General features: G+C 44.8%; 1 protein-coding gene across 10 annotated transcripts in view; it reads right to left on the minus strand.

The window, feature by feature from the left end:
- Nucleotides 1–15,826, minus strand: part of LOC135528211 (ankyrin repeat and SAM domain-containing protein 1A-like) — a 118,239-nt gene that overhangs the window by 61,374 nt on the left and 41,039 nt on the right. For all 10 annotated transcript variants that reach the window (XM_064957145.1, XM_064957147.1, XM_064957146.1 and 7 more), the window contains 5 exons: nucleotides 3,465–3,761; nucleotides 990–1,065; nucleotides 731–832; nucleotides 512–598; nucleotides 244–413 (listed from right to left, as the gene is read on the minus strand). In XM_064957145.1, coding sequence (XP_064813217.1) covers nucleotides 244–413; nucleotides 512–598; nucleotides 731–832; nucleotides 990–1,065; nucleotides 3,465–3,761 — 732 coding nt within the window. The remainder of the gene's footprint in view (nucleotides 1–243; nucleotides 414–511; nucleotides 599–730; nucleotides 833–989; nucleotides 1,066–3,464; nucleotides 3,762–15,826) is intronic.

The raw sequence follows: 15,826 nt of genomic DNA on the forward strand, positions 1-15,826 counted from the left end.
TTGAACTACAAGGTTGGCTGAAAAGATGAGAACTGGAGCCTTGAATTCAAACATAGATTTGGTCTTTAAGAAATACGCAAATTCTGACAGGAAGACTTGTATATCCAGTCCACTCAACTCAACAACAATCACATGCAGAGAACCATCGCCCTCTAGTGGAGGAAATGTATTTAGGTGCCCATCGACTCAAAATCCCTGTCACATGTTGTGTGTTTCTGTAGTGTAACGCAGTTCCAGACAAACCTTTCCGGCTTCACTATCAGGTCGTCCAGAGTCCCTGTCGGAGGACTTGCCACTGGTCAGACTGTCCAGAGAGTGACAGGAAGTGGCCTCGAACAGAGCCTCATACGGGCTCTCCTCCTCAGGCCCCGGGGCCAGCCCCGAGATCAGCTCACTCACCACCCCCAGCTCACCTAGAACACACATACATATCTTAATATATTGACGTGTTAAACACCATATCCTGTCACTGCTCACTCAACTCAAGGTTTTCTGTATCGCTATGACATACCTTTTTTCCGAAGGCTAGGGCTCTCATTAGGTGGAGGGACAGGGGGAGGAGGCAAGTGTAAAACAGGGGGATTTCCTGACATATGGCCTGCAGAGAGTTGCGGAAGAAAAGGTCATTCAAATAACATTAGTGAGACAAACAAATCTGTGAAATCAGTTTGTGGTCAAGGTAACCTTTCATTAAGTCGCATAGGGAACCAATGATATCTGTACTTCTTACCCAGGATTAGAGCTGCTATCTGTCGGCTCTTCTGAGAGGGCATTTCTCTGACAGTGTCCAGCGCTGTCAGACCCTTGCTGTCCACCATGTTCACATTAACCCCTGGAGCAGGACAAACGGAGACACGACGAGAGACAGAGGACAGAGCAGGGGATTAGGAGAGGAGTGACAAATGAGCAGAGGGCTATGCCATATATCTGCATTATTCGCCAGTTATAGAAATGTGTTGTGCTGCGTCTTGGAGGCATCAGAGTCTGACCTGCACGCAGAAGTTTCTGCACCACGTCAGTCTTCCCGAAGAGAGCTGCTTCATGGAGGGCGCTGCCCTTCTCCGTCTGCAGAGAGACCCAACAAACACACCACAATTATACCGGAATCGACACAGTGCAAGGTTGAGCAATAACAAAACACGTAAAGACATCAAAGTAGACTCCCCGCCAGTAGCATGCAGCACAGCAGAGGTCAGATCTCTAACCCTCCTGACCCTCCATGCTGAGAGGAACAGGTGAAGACCTATCTATCCCACCGCACCACTGACTTCAATTCCACTCCTCTTATCTTGGTCAGCTAGGACATACAGCTTAAAGCTAAACCTGCAGGATACTTCTTGAACACACAGGACAGGTTTGACCTGCGTGAAATAGAAGTTTGGCGAGTTTACTTGTACCCCACCGAATGCCACCCCAGCGTGTTTTGCTACGGACAATTATTTGGTTGAGGAATCAAAGCAGATCATTTTCCAGCTCGCAGCACCATGCTAATGGGAACCTGCAGGAAGCAGAGCCTGAAGGATTCTTGCCATTGGCCCATACCTGCTATACAGCAGAGAGGAGGGGAGTGGAGGTAGGACACGACAGATGGATGGCACAGTTTGGTATAAGAAAGGGGATAGGGCCAAAAGCCATCAGTTCTTTAGCCTAAATAAAGAGCTCAATAGGGTTGTATCAAGACCTTTTGACCTTTTCCACATTTTGTTCGTTTCTGCATTGTTCTAAAAATGCATTAAATAAATAAAAATCCTCATCACAATACCCCAAAATGACAAAGTGAAAACAGGTTATTAGAAATTTTTGTTAATGTATAAAAAAAAAAGATAATAATTAAATACCTTATTTAAATAAGTACTCAGACCCTTTACTATGATACTCGAAATGGAGAACATTGCAAATGTAAACAAACACTGAATAGCCTCATAGCATGGTTAAAACAATAATGTTGATATCATGGACGGTCAGTCCTTGCATCCATAGCTCTGTCTATTCATCTGAGAGTGGTTACAATTTCTCCAGGCGCATCCCTCAGCTTTTTACCAAAACAGAGGCAGGCTGTTTTGTTATTGTTTCATCTGTGGATTTGCCCTTTAAACAGCTGCATATTATCAAGACATCACCAACAAAAAGTTGAACAATCGGCCTATAGCAAATGCAGCATGTGGCATTCATTTTTCACATGTAAATAGTACTTTTCAGTAGTGCTCAAACCATGCCATTCCATGAGTGCAGTGTTTATTTTTCAACTCCAATCAAATGAGCCCAATCAGTCCTGCATGACAACAAAATCATAAACAACAGAGTAGGGCTGGCTAATAAATCCTTAGTCTTGGAGTCATGCGCAGGAAAAACAATTTGGTGAATCTATACTTCCAAGTCCTATTCTTGAAGATCAAGGGATATAACATTTATTGTGATGATTGAAATTCTGAGAGACTTTGGTTATTAATGCAATTATATAATTTATATAATTATAATTTAATCATATTATTATATGAAGTAGAAAGCGATGGGTTAGAAGAAGCCTACATAACCAACCCATAAAGTAAAATGTAACATCCATATATGGCCAGCTATGTTAACTTTAACATTGATTTATCCTGCAATAGATGTCGTTCAATTGGTAACATACATGCTTGTCTTCTTCGAATGCCTCGTAAGCGGAAAGTCATCTAAAAGTAATGGAAAGTAATCAGATTACATTACTGCGTTTGGGTAATCCAAAAGTTACATTACTGATTATAATCTGGGACAGGTAACTAGTAACTGTAACAGGTTACAGAATGTAACCTTCCCAACCCTGCTAAGCACACAGCCAAGACAACGCAGTAGTAGCTTCGCGACAAGTCTTTGAATGTCCTTGAGTGACCAGTCCAGAGCCCGGACTTGAACCCGATCGAACATCTCTGGAGAGACCTGAAAAAAGCTGCGCGGCGACGCTTGCCATCCAACCTGACAGAGCTTGAGAAGATCTGCAGAAATTTCCCAAATACAGGTGTGCCAAGCATCATACCCAAGAAGACTCAAGGCTGTAATCACTGCCAAAGGTGCTTCAACAAAGTACTGAGGAAAGGGGTCTGAGTACTTATGGAAATGTGATATTTCAGTTTTTAATTTGTAATATATTTGCAAACTTCTTTAAAAACCTGTTTTCGCTTTGTCATTATGGGGTATTGTGTGTAGATTGATGATTTATTTAGCCTGTAACGTAACTAAATGTGGAAAAAGTCAAGGGGTCTGAATACTTTCCGAATGCACTGTATGTAGGCTTAAATGCTGGAAACAGCAGATGAAGCCATCCACGATCCAATCACAACATACCACATTGTTTTTATACAAAATATTATTATGGACACATTCTGTCTCTATACATACACACAACTCTACACTCTCGCACCAACACACTGAAAATAATAACTGAGCCCGCAGGAGACAACAGACCCCGTGTTCCTCTCAGTCCTCACCTCGTAGTTGATGTCCATGCCGGCCGCCAGCAGCACCTCCACCACGGCCAGGTGTCCGTTGCGTGACGCCAGGTGCAGCGGTGTGTGTTTCTTGGTGTTGCAGCAGAGCAGGTTGGGGTGGGCGGTGAGAAGCAGCTTGACCACCTCCAGACGGCCGTAGAGCGCCGCCAGGTCCAGTGGAGTCTCAAACTTGTTGTTCCTCATGGTGGGGTCCGTCAGCTCCTCCAGCAGCAGACGCACCACCTGGGTGTGGCCGTACTGGGCGGCACAGTGGAGAGGGGTCTCGTTGTCGTTGTTCTGTTGGGGGGGGGACCAGGAATTGAAGGCAAGGGGTGAGCATCAACATAGAGGTGGTTGAGATAGAAGTAGGTGTGGTGGGTATTGGGAGTACAGAAGGAAGGGTGCATTAAGTGAGTCACGGTCAGATCAGGGTTGGGCAACTGGTGGCCCACATTTTTTGAAGGCACGAGGATAAATTTCCAATAAGGCTGTCCCCGTTTAGGAACTCAGTCGGGGTCTCAACTTACTGCTGAGGGTTAGAATAGTATAATACAATAGGTGCAATTTCGAAATTTGGTTGTGCATCAGCAGGTTTTCCAGGAGCACCAACCAGGATGACAAAGCCAAAGGGGAGCGCTGGCTGGCTGAGAGCATGGGTTGCTGGGGAGAGGGGACTGAAGTCGTGATTGGTAACAGTCCCTGTTGAGTAGAACTGACTAACAGCTGCTTCTTATATGGCATGGCCTGCTATAAATGTGACGAAAGGACAGTCTGTTGACATTTAGTAAAGGCCACCAGACTCAGGAAAGACACTTCTGTGATGACAATATGTCATGTGTCGCTTGGTTGTTTAAGTAACTGCTTCATGCAGACAGAGATGGGGGTGACCACCAGTGTGAGAGAGAGGTGAGTGTTGTGGTGACAGACACAAAGCGTGGTGAGTGTAATCCATGCAGCGCTTCACATGCAGAGGCGGCAAGCATACGTTACCAAGGTGACCCAGCGAGCTACAATGCCAGAGGGATAAGACTCATGTCAATACAGTCAGTGTCCCTGAGAGTAGAACAACGGATGGATGGTCAAATGTCACATTTCTGACGACACAGGAAGGCAGACGGAGTGGACAGAGCAAAGATCTTTAAATGCAGATCATCTCCGAGTGCAGAGAGAAAGGATCAAAACCAATATGTTCACTATGACAACATTACAACAGGCTTTTCCACTCAAAAAGCAACCACACACCAAGATAAAGCGGAAGCTGAGTGAGTTGCAGCATATGCCGTAGCCAAACGTAATCTCTATATCAAACAGCAAATATTACAGATCATTTCATAACACCGCAAGATAGGATAAGACCCATATATGAATATTGTAACAACATGTTAACATCATTACAAATGTTCTCTAGCCTATGTCAGCAGCATATTCAGTAGAGTGGGCTTGTTTTCAAATCTCCACTCTTATTTTCAAGTCCTACCACCAGCAGCCAGTAGGGGGCGTACAATACATAGAGTCTGATAGATCAGCTGAGACTGAATAATGGTCTTAATATCCAATGCATTTCCAACTCAATGATAGACCTGGCCTCCACAATCACCCGACCTCAACCCAATTGAGATGGTTTGGGATGAGTTGGACCGCAGAGTGAAGGAAAAGCAGCCATCAAGTGCTCAGCAAAATGTGGGAACTCCTTCAAGACTGTTGGAAAAGCATTCCAGGTGACTACCCCATGAAGCTGGTTGAGAGAATACCAAGAGTGTGCAAAGCTGTCATCAAGGTAAACGGTGCCTACCTTGAAGAATCTAAAATATATTTGGATTTATTGAACACTTTGTTTGGTTACTACATGGATTCCCTATGTGTTATTTCATAACTTGTCTTCACTATTATTCTACAATGTAAATAATAGTAAAAAATAAAGAAAAACCCTTTAATGAGTAGGTGTGTACAAACTTTTGACTGGTACTGTATATAAAACATTTGAAAATCAAGCTTGGTACATAGAACCGGGGTTACATCAGTGACCGCGAGACATGGATGGAATAAAACAGCGGGTTGTGTTTTCTTCCTACAAATGTGTCTCTTTCCTTTGAACCGTTTAAGCTACAAAAGCTCAGGAACACGTCTTCTGTTTCCCTCTAAAATGCCCACAAACCGCGCAGGACTCATTAGAACAGATGAGACTAGACCAGGCACTAAATCTGAATGGGGGAAAATAACAATCAATGATGTTCTTTTCTAAACCGAAGGTTATAGATGATTAACTTCCCAATAATTTTCTGATGAATTTCAGTCATTTCAAACCATACTCTCAAAAGTATTCAAGATTTTTAAGACTGTAATAGCCCCAATTAAAATAGTCAACATTTGGCCGTTGATTCATTTTTGACATTGCTCCCTTTTTTTATATCAAAATGGGGTCGCGGGCCAAAACAGTTTGGGAACCCCTGGTTTACAGGCAAGTATGCTGTCGACGACAGGTCTGAGAGCGAACACACAGGTTTTGCATACAGGTTCAATGATAAACATAATGCAAGCCGAAAGATAATGAATGAATTACTGATGCCGTTGAAAGAGAAACCCCTAGACCCCCCCTAGCCTAGCTTCTCTGTGCCAGTCAACAACAATTGTGCCCGAGTGTCAGTCATGCCACAGCAGGGTAGCCGACAGCTGGCAGGAGAATACCCACACACGGTGTGCCAGGTTGGATCACACCCTGTGGGAGGAGGTGCCAGCTGGGCCTCTATTCTGCCAGTTATGGAGTCTCCGAAGCAGGGCCACGAGACAGGGATTAGGGGTTAGGGGGAGGTTACAGGGCACCCAGGATAGGTGTTGGCCCCTCCTCTCTGACTTGACACAAAGCAGAGGCTCCAGATGCGTGTGTGAGAGAGAGAGAGAGTGTGTGAGAGAGAGTGTGAGTGAGTGTGTGAGAGAGAGTGTGAGAGAGAGTGTGAGTGAGAGGAGAGGTAGTCCCTCACAGACAGCTTGAGCTGAGAGAGAGGAGGAGACAGTTAAAAAAATATATGATCAGAGCAGAGGGAAAACAAAACGCTACCTGCTTTTCTGGAGATGCGGAGAGAGAAGGACAGACAGAGTGGCTGAGTCTGGCCTTGTGTGAACTGCACTAAACAAAGACCACAGCGCAGAAGAAAACACTCGAAAATAAAAAGCCTCCGTTTGTGGAAATAAACCACAAGCCTCCGCGACTTCAATTCTACTGCGGTTTTGTCGGTTTGGGTTTTGACAACTTGTTTCTTCCTGTTTCCCCTATTTGTTTTTGGTCTAAATTAAGGATCTCTTGTTCTTGGTTTCTCTCGGTCTCCCTCTCTTTCTGCTGCAGGGACATGGCACGACCACACAAAAAGGAGCCTGCCGTCTCGCATCTGTGACACACGTCAACCGTTTTGTCATCCAAAGCTTTTTAAAAGAGATTTACTCCCTACTGTTACATGCGGGCTACTTCAGAGGAACATGTTTTATAGCTTTGGGTATACTTGTAAAAGCTGGATAAATCAACCATAACAATATCCAAATAGAAACCAGCTTCAACCTACACACTGTATGTGTGCTGGCTCACCACTGATAATGGCCTATTTAATTCTACCTGCAAAAACCAAGACCTTCTTAAGACTTACAGCAAGAGGGGAGACAGATTTGTCATGGCATGAACACATGATCAGTGTCTAGCTGTAAGACACATTAAAAAAATCCCAGCTCCTCTCCATCCTAGTGGTGTGGCCAGTGCTGTTTGTTCCATGGCTGTGAGTCTGACAACATCTGATAGTATTAGCCATGGCTGGCCTCTCTGTGCCGGAGCAGAGCGGAGGGTGAGCAGCATGAATCAGACCTACCCTGAGCCGCGTCCTTCCCTCCACACTAGCGTACTGCACACAGAGGTCCACGTGAAACAGCAAACCAACAGACGTTCTCATCCTAACATAAAGGAATGCCACACACACGTCCTGGTCATACAAAGGGCAGAGTTGACTGATGGGCAGCTACAATCAAGACAAGGATAAGTACATTATGTAAGTCAAGTGTGTGTGTTAGTGTGTAGGTATTCTTGGAGAGAACATTCAATATGAACCCAGTATGAACAGACAGTCATAGATTCCACAAAAGTACAGTACATGACAAATGTGTCTTTGTCGTAGTATAGACTCAGATTGAAGTTCTTTTTCTGTGCCCTTTGAAATGCTCAGTCATTCTCACTCACACTAGAATTGTCCAGTTCCGGAAGAGAAGAAACATGTGTAGGGCTACTGGCTGAGATGCTAACGTGGAGCGACTAGTGACCTCTGGGTAGTGACGTGCTCACGCAGCGCGAAGGCTAGGCGGGGTTACGTCACACTCCCCCCACCCCCCTCCCCCGAGGGGGCGGGGGATGGAGAAGCAAGGAGCTGTTGTGGCCACAGGTTGCCCACATCGCTGCAAGCGACTACTCGCAGTACACACACAGAATTGTAAATCTCTGTTTCTCATTCAGTGCACACACAAAGAGAAAAAATACACGCACATCAAGAGAAAAAGGACACGCACATCAAGAGAAAAAAGACACACACATCAAGAGAAAAAGACACGCACATCAAGAGAAAAAGACACGCACATCAAGAGAAAAAAGACACACACATCAAGAGAAAGACGACACACACATCAAGAGAAAAAAGACACACATCAAGAGAAAAAGACACACAAAGAGAAAGACGACACACACATCAAGAGAAAAAGGACACGCACATCAAGAGAAAAAAGACACACACACCAAGAGAAAAAGACACGCACATCAAGAGAAAAAAGACACGCACATCAAGAGAAAAAGACACACATCAAGAGAAAAAAGACACGCACATCAAGAGAAAAAAGACACAAACACCAAGAGAAAAAGACACGCACATCAAGAGAAAAAGACACAAAGAGAAAGACGACACACACATCAAGAGAAAAAGGACACACACACCAAGAGAAAAAGACACACATCAAGAGAAAAAAGACACACACACCAAGAGAAAAAGACACGCATATCAAGAGAAAAAAGACACGCACATCAAGAGAAAAAGACACACATCAAGAGAAAAAAGACACGCACAACAAGAGAAAAAAGACACACACATCAAGAGAAAAAGACACACACCAAGAGAAAAAGGACACGCACATCAAGAGAAAAAGGACACGCACATCAAGAGAAAAAAGACACGCACATCAAGAAAAAAAGACACGCACATCAAGAGAAAAAGACACACAGAGAGAAAAAAGACACCCATCGAGAGAAAGAGACTCATACACAGGTACGAGGCAAGATAATCTCAAATGAAGAGTCAAGATGCATATCTCTGCTTTCTCCAGCAAATCTCTCTCTCCTCCCCCACTGGTCTCGAGGAAGGACACCAGGAAGAGTAGCCGCTGCTTTTGCAATAGCTAATGAGGATCCTAACAAAATTTAGAATACCACATACAAAGCAGCAGCTGATTCTAGAGCACAAAAACCAAAAATATACTACATGTGATTATGCTTCCAAGACAATGAACAGAAAAGCAACCTGCCTATCACATGGACCGATACCCTCCTAGGCCTCAAGCATCTAATATCTGTATGGCAAAGGAGAAAGGAATGATGAGGGAGATAGGGGTGAGAAAAGGGGCTGTGTGGCAATAGACAGATCTACACAAGGGCTGAGGTGAAGCCAGTGTGAACGCTAGCAGTGTTTTTCCGCGGCAAGCAAGACCTCCCCTCCTCAGACAAGCTGGCCACTCCGATAAGGCAGCAGTCTTTTAAAAAAAATACTTCACATTGCCATTCAATATTAGGTCTCATACCTGGTGTGAAACACACTGAACTTGCTGAAATTTCACACAGGTTTCTTTTTAGGGTCTCTGGTATTATTTTCAGGACACTGTAGGTCTACGGCAAGCAGTGTGTATATTAGTGTGTCTTTAAGTCGGTGCCAGTGCCATCTCATTCACTCTCTATAGAGAGTGTAAAGCTGGGGAGCTGGCTGCATGACGGTGACTGTGTCAGTGTTCATATTTACAGCAGTAAGCCAACCATCTGAAGTTACATTCTGTCAGACAGGTGACCTATATTGGAAACCGAAGACTGTTAGACATGCAGCATTGAAATACTTCATCATGAGCAGCACGTACCTTGCAAATACCACCACTATCAGACAGAAGGCTTTTTCTATAGAAAACATTGTTTTTAAAATAGGAGCCAGAGAACAACAATAAACAAGTAATGATGACTAGGTGTTATTTTTTGGTTCCCAGATCAATATTAAACAGACAAATCTAGGTTATCTAGGTCAGTCTGGGTGAGAGGGGCTCCCTGGGGGCACAATCAAGCTTCCATGGATGTGGAAAAGGAGTCAATGGAATGCAGACCATTCCATTGACCATATTGTCACACATTCAACAAATCTGGATATTCGTAACAGGGACACAATGTGGTTACTTAAGTCCAATTTGGATATATGTGGCTGTTTTCGCTGCAAAACATTTAGAAGCTGTCCCTTTTCAGGTTTAAAAGAAGTGATTGCTAAATGCTAACCCCTGTTCGTATGAGTTGGTTAGCATAGCTAGCATTCAGAAATCAGTGGTGGTAGTCAAAGTCGTTTTTAACTGTAATGCAGCTGATTGGTGACGATGAACAAGTGTTGGGGCAATGAGGAGTTTCGGGATCTTTCCCCCATGCGTTTTCACGGCAATTCCAATGTTTTGGTCGAGTTTGTTTGACCTCTTTGCCGCATCTATGATGAATCGCTTTTCCTTATTGGGGCACTATTGGAATATCATCAAAGTGGCAAGCCCATTGGAGACGTTAACACTGTGAGAGCGTTGTTGTATCAAAGCTGAATAAATATTAGAGCTGGGCAGCACGGGGCCATGAGGACAGAGAGAGGGGGCTGTTGGAGCGGTGTCCAGGCTGAGCTACGGTGCTTCCCTGAGGGGGAGAGCCTGCACTTAAAGGCCCCTCCTCCATAAATCCATGCCCACAACTGCCCCTACCATCTCTAGCTAGCTAACTTCGGGTCCGTGTTCCACTGGGTCAGTCACCGCTGCTGCATGACCAATCAGCCGTGGCACGGTTACCATGACAACGCCCCGCCTCTCCCTTGCCCTCTTCCATAGTGGTACAGACTCTCATGCAGAAAAACAGAGAGGGAGATAGACACACACACACTCAGCAGAGAGCACACTCTGCCTGACATTGATGTAAAGAGACAGGTACACAGAGAAGCTCCCTCTCCTTGGAAGACGTTTCTATGGTTCTAACAACACAACTGAGATGGTAGGAACTGGAAGGACCCAGAGAGAGATCCCCAGTCACATGATGCCATCACAATAACCACCACTGTGACCACTGCCAGAGCATCCATCCATGTTTCTGATTTACAGTGTATTCATTACAGTTGATCCATTATTTAGGTCTGCTGTGGCCAGGTATTGGACCCGATACTGCTGTATTCCAAAACCAACAGAGAAGCTAACCTCCACAGACGGCAACTGGTCAGTCTGTCAACTAAACCACATATAAAAATGTTTGCATTAAGAAGAGCATTAATTACACATGTTTGATGGTCCCAACACCATGATGCAGTTTTTGGGAAAACATATTCTGCATGCCGCTTTAAGGCACCCAAAACTAAGACGTGGAAGTTAGCACTGAGGAAATGTGACACAATTTCAAAGAGTTTAATTTCAAGATGCTTGCCACAAAACACAAGCTTTGAACTCTCAACACTCCAGTGATGGTGTTAGCCTCAATTTGCTGTGAATGTGACATTGCCTCTGTCATTAGGAGAGATTGAATGTTAAATGGTGCCTCTACACATACAGCAGGATGTAAATGACCCTCGAAAAACAAGAGCACCTACATGTCTAGTGCACAAAGTAGAAAGTAAACAGCAACACCACGGAAAAGGCACAGGTCAGACATGACTCAGGACACACAGCACCTACGTCACTAAAATCTCATCGTAACGATGGATAAACATGCATCCATTCCGAGGTGTGGTTCCGTCCTAGGGCTGCGCGGTGGCCGTATCACCGCAGCAAAATTCCACGACTGTTAAGCCATGGTAATCTCCTCTTATGCACTCTGGACATGCTTTGGTAGTACCAGACTTGCTAACTATCATCAGGTCCTAATGGCCTGGTACTCAGGGCTTTATTGTCCCTCCATCAGGTTCTAATGGCTTGGTCCTCAGGGCTCTATTGTCCCTCCAGCAGGTTCTAATGGCCTGGTCCTCAGGGCTTTATTGTACTCAGGGTTCCATTGTCCCTCTAACCCCTCTGACATCAATGCAAATGCAATGGGAAGTCACATCAGAAGGCCTAAAATACTTCTAAAACTCACCTTACTGTTATGATCAGTTTGAAGAAAGAAGTTCATCAGCAGGTTGAAACAGTGTAAAACATGGTTGTAGTGGATGTTGTTTCAAAGTCAAAACACAACAACAGCGCTTTCTAAGGTGATGATTCATTCAAAACACCCAGTGCTTATGCATATGAGCAGAGAGCATTAGAGATGATGCATGCTAATGCATAAGCTTATGAGCCCAGGCCCGAAATACAATTCTACCGCATGGCAGAAAAAGGAAAAAACAAAACTGATTTAAGGTATCTTTGGTACATACTTAAAGAAATTTGAGTAATCTCCTTTGAGTGTGGACTGTATTATCATGCATACTGGCTGGACTGGTTACCTTATGCTACGCTCTAAATGTCGATCCATGATTTTGGGAGAGAACATATAGCCCAAGGCCATGCTGTTGGTTCATTGATTGTGCAGGGCGGTTTACAGTTAGCCTACAATTGTTGAATTCGTATTTGATTTTGTTCAGCCTAGTAATAGGGATTTAAAAAAATATTTTCCTAATCAATTGGGTGACACATTCCCATTAGCTATATAGAATATATCACCACCATGTGTTTCCATCTCCTCCTCTCTCTCTCTCTCTCCCTCCCTCCTTTATTCCTTTCTCCAGCGCGCAGGGGGGCTGTCAACAGTTTAGTGAAATATGGTTTTGTTGAGAAAACATGTTAATATCGATGCTCCCCAACAGATTTCACCTGGTTTCCCAAATGAAGCACATTAAGATGGCGCCAGTGGAGATGGCCGCCATTTTACTGTCTCCTAACCAACTGTGCGATATTGGTTTATTTTTCACGATAGTTGTAAATTATTTTGTACAAAATGTTTCTGCAACCAAATCTTACGACAGAAAAGAGCTTCTGGATATCAGGACAGCGATCATTCACCTCGGATTAGACAAAGACTTCTTCAACAACAACAGCAGCAAGCAGGACTCACACGATATTCTCCAAACAACCCACAGGGCAGACATCCCGACGGAGAGGACGAAGAGCAGGATGCCTCGTCCGGACCCACAGAAGACAACTAGGAAAGCTGCCGTTACCGTCAATATTACTCGCCAACGTGCAATCATTGGACAATAAACTAGACGAGGTAAGATCACGAATATCCTACCAACGGGACATAAAAACTGTAATATTCTATGCTTCACGCAATCGTTGCTGAATGACGACATGGATATTCAGCTAGAAGGATACACACTGCACCGGCAGGATAGAACAGCACACTCTGGTAAAATGAGGGGGGGGGGGGGGTGGTCTGTGCATATTAGTAAACAACAGCTGGTGCACGAAATCTAAGGAAGTCTCTAGATTTTGCTCGCCTGAAGTTGAGTATATTGTGATAAACTGCAGGCCACATTACTTGCCTAGAGAGTTCTCAGCTATATTTTTCGTGGCTGTTTATCTACCACCACAGACAGATGCTGGCACTAAGACCGGACTCAGTCAGCTGTATAAGGAAATAAGCAAACAGGAAACCACTCACCCAGAGGCAGCGCTCCAAGTGGCCGGAGACTTTAATGCAGGGAAACTGAAATCAGTTCTACCAAATTTCTATCAACATGTTAAATGTGCAACCAGAGGGAAAAAAATTCTAGATCACCTGTACTCCACACACAGAGACGCGTACAAATCTCTCCCTCGCCCTCCATTTGGTAAATCTGACCACAACTCTATCCTCCTGATTCCTGCTTTCAAGCAAAAATTAAAGCAGGAAGCACCAGTGACTCGGTCTATTAAAAAAATGGTCAGATGAAGCCGATGCTAAACTACAGGACTGTTTTGCTATCACAGACTGGAACATGTTCCGGGATTCTTCCGATGACATTGAGGAATACACCACATCAGTCACTGGCTTTATCAATAAGTGCATTGAGGACGTCGTACCCACAGTGACTGTACGTACATACGCCAACCAGAAGCCATGGATTACAGGCAACATTCACACTGAGCTAAATGGTAGAGCTGCCGCTTTCAAGGTGCGGGACTCGAACTCGGAAGCTTACAAGAAATCCCGCTATGCCCTATGACGAACCATTAAACAGGCAAAGCGTCAATACACGGCTAATATTGAATCATACTACACCGGCTCCGACGCTTGTCGGATGTGGCAGGGCTTGCAAACTATTACAGACTACAAAGGGAAGCACAGCTGCGAGCTGCCCAGTGACATGAGCCTACCAGACGAGCTAAATCACTTCTATGCTCGCTTCGAGGCAAGCAACACTGAGGCATGCATGAGAGCATCAGCTGTTCCGGACGACTGTGTGATCACGCTCTCCGTAGCCGACGTGAGTAAGACCTTTAAACAGGTCAACATACACAAGGCTGCGGGGCCAGACGGATTACCAGGACGTGTGCACCGGGCATGTGCTGACCAACTGCCAGGTGTCTTCACTGACTTTTTGTCCCTGATTGAGTCTGTAATACCAACATGCTTCAAGCAGATCACCATAATCCCTGTGCCCAAGAACACAAAGGCAACCTGCCTAAATGACTACAGACCCGTAGCACTCACGTCCGTACCCATAAAGTGCTTTGAAAGGCTGGTAATGGCTCACATCAACACCATTATCTAAATCCTAGACCCACTCCAATTTGCATACCGCCCAAACAGATCCACAGATGATGCAATCTCTATTGCACTCCACACTGCCCTTTCCACCTGGACAAAAGGAACACCTATGTGAGAATGCTGTTCATTGACTACAGCTCAGCGTTCAACACCATAGTATCCTCAAAGCTCATCACTAAGCTAAGGATCCTGGGACTAAACACCTCCCTCTGCAACTGGATGCTGGACTTCCTGACAGGCCGCCCCCAGGTGGTGAGGGTAGGTAGCAACACATCTGCCACGCTGATCCTCAACACTGGAGCTCCCCAGGGGTGCGTGCTCAGTCCCCTCCTGTACTCCCTGTTCACCCACGACTGCATGGCCAGGTACGACTCCAACACCATCATTAAGTTTGCTGACGACACACCAGGCCTGATCACCGACAACGACGAGGCAGCCTATAGGGAGGAGATCAGAGACCTGGCCGGGTGGTGCCAGAATAACAACCTATCCCTAAATGTAACCAAGACTAAGGAGATGATTGTGGACTACAGGAAAAGGAGCACCGAGCACGTCCCCATTCTCGTCGACAGGGCTGTAGTGAAGCAGGTTGAGAGCTTCAAATTCCTTGGTGTCCACATCAACAACAAACTAGATTGGCCCAAGAGTCGTGAAGAGGGCACGACAAAGCCTATTCCCCCTCTGGAAACAAAAAAGATTTTACGCCGCTGCTACTCTCTGTTTATCTTATATGCATAGTCACTTTAACTATACATTCATGTACATACTACCTCAATTGGCCCGACCAACCAGTGGTCCCGCACATTGGCTAACCGGGCTAACTGCATTGTGTCCTACCACTCGCCAACCTCTCTTTTTACTCTTCTGCTACTCTCTGTTCATCATATATGCAGTCACTTTAACGATACCTACATGTACATACTACCTCAATAAGCCTGACTAACAGGTGTCTGTATATAGCCTTGCTACTCTTTTTTCAAATGTCTTTCTACTGTGGTTTTATTTATTTACTTACCTACACATACCTTTTTTTTGGCACCATTGGTTAGAGCCTGTAAGTAAGCATTTCACTGTAAGATTTACACCTGTTGTATTCGGCGCACGTGACAAATAAACTTTGATTTGAAGCACTGGTTAGCTGCAGGAACAAGGGGAGAGAGAGAGAGCGAGAGGAGAGAGAAAGCGAGAGAGAGAGCATCATTGAAAATAGGAACGTGTGAGGCCTCCATTCACTATTCAAGTGAATGCAGGGGACATGTCTTTTTCCCCCTGCCCATTTGATAAAGGGCCATTCTCAAATAAATAATGGATTTATTGTGATGTTCTATATTCAATTGGTTTATTAGACTTTAAAGTAGAAGTTCCAAAGACGCATCAGCAGCTTGTAGGTGTGGAGACCAGGAGATGCTAAACG

This window comes from Oncorhynchus masou, chromosome 33 (assembly GCF_036934945.1).
Source record: "Oncorhynchus masou masou isolate Uvic2021 chromosome 33, UVic_Omas_1.1, whole genome shotgun sequence".
Classification (NCBI taxonomy): domain Eukaryota; kingdom Metazoa; phylum Chordata; class Actinopteri; order Salmoniformes; family Salmonidae; genus Oncorhynchus; species Oncorhynchus masou.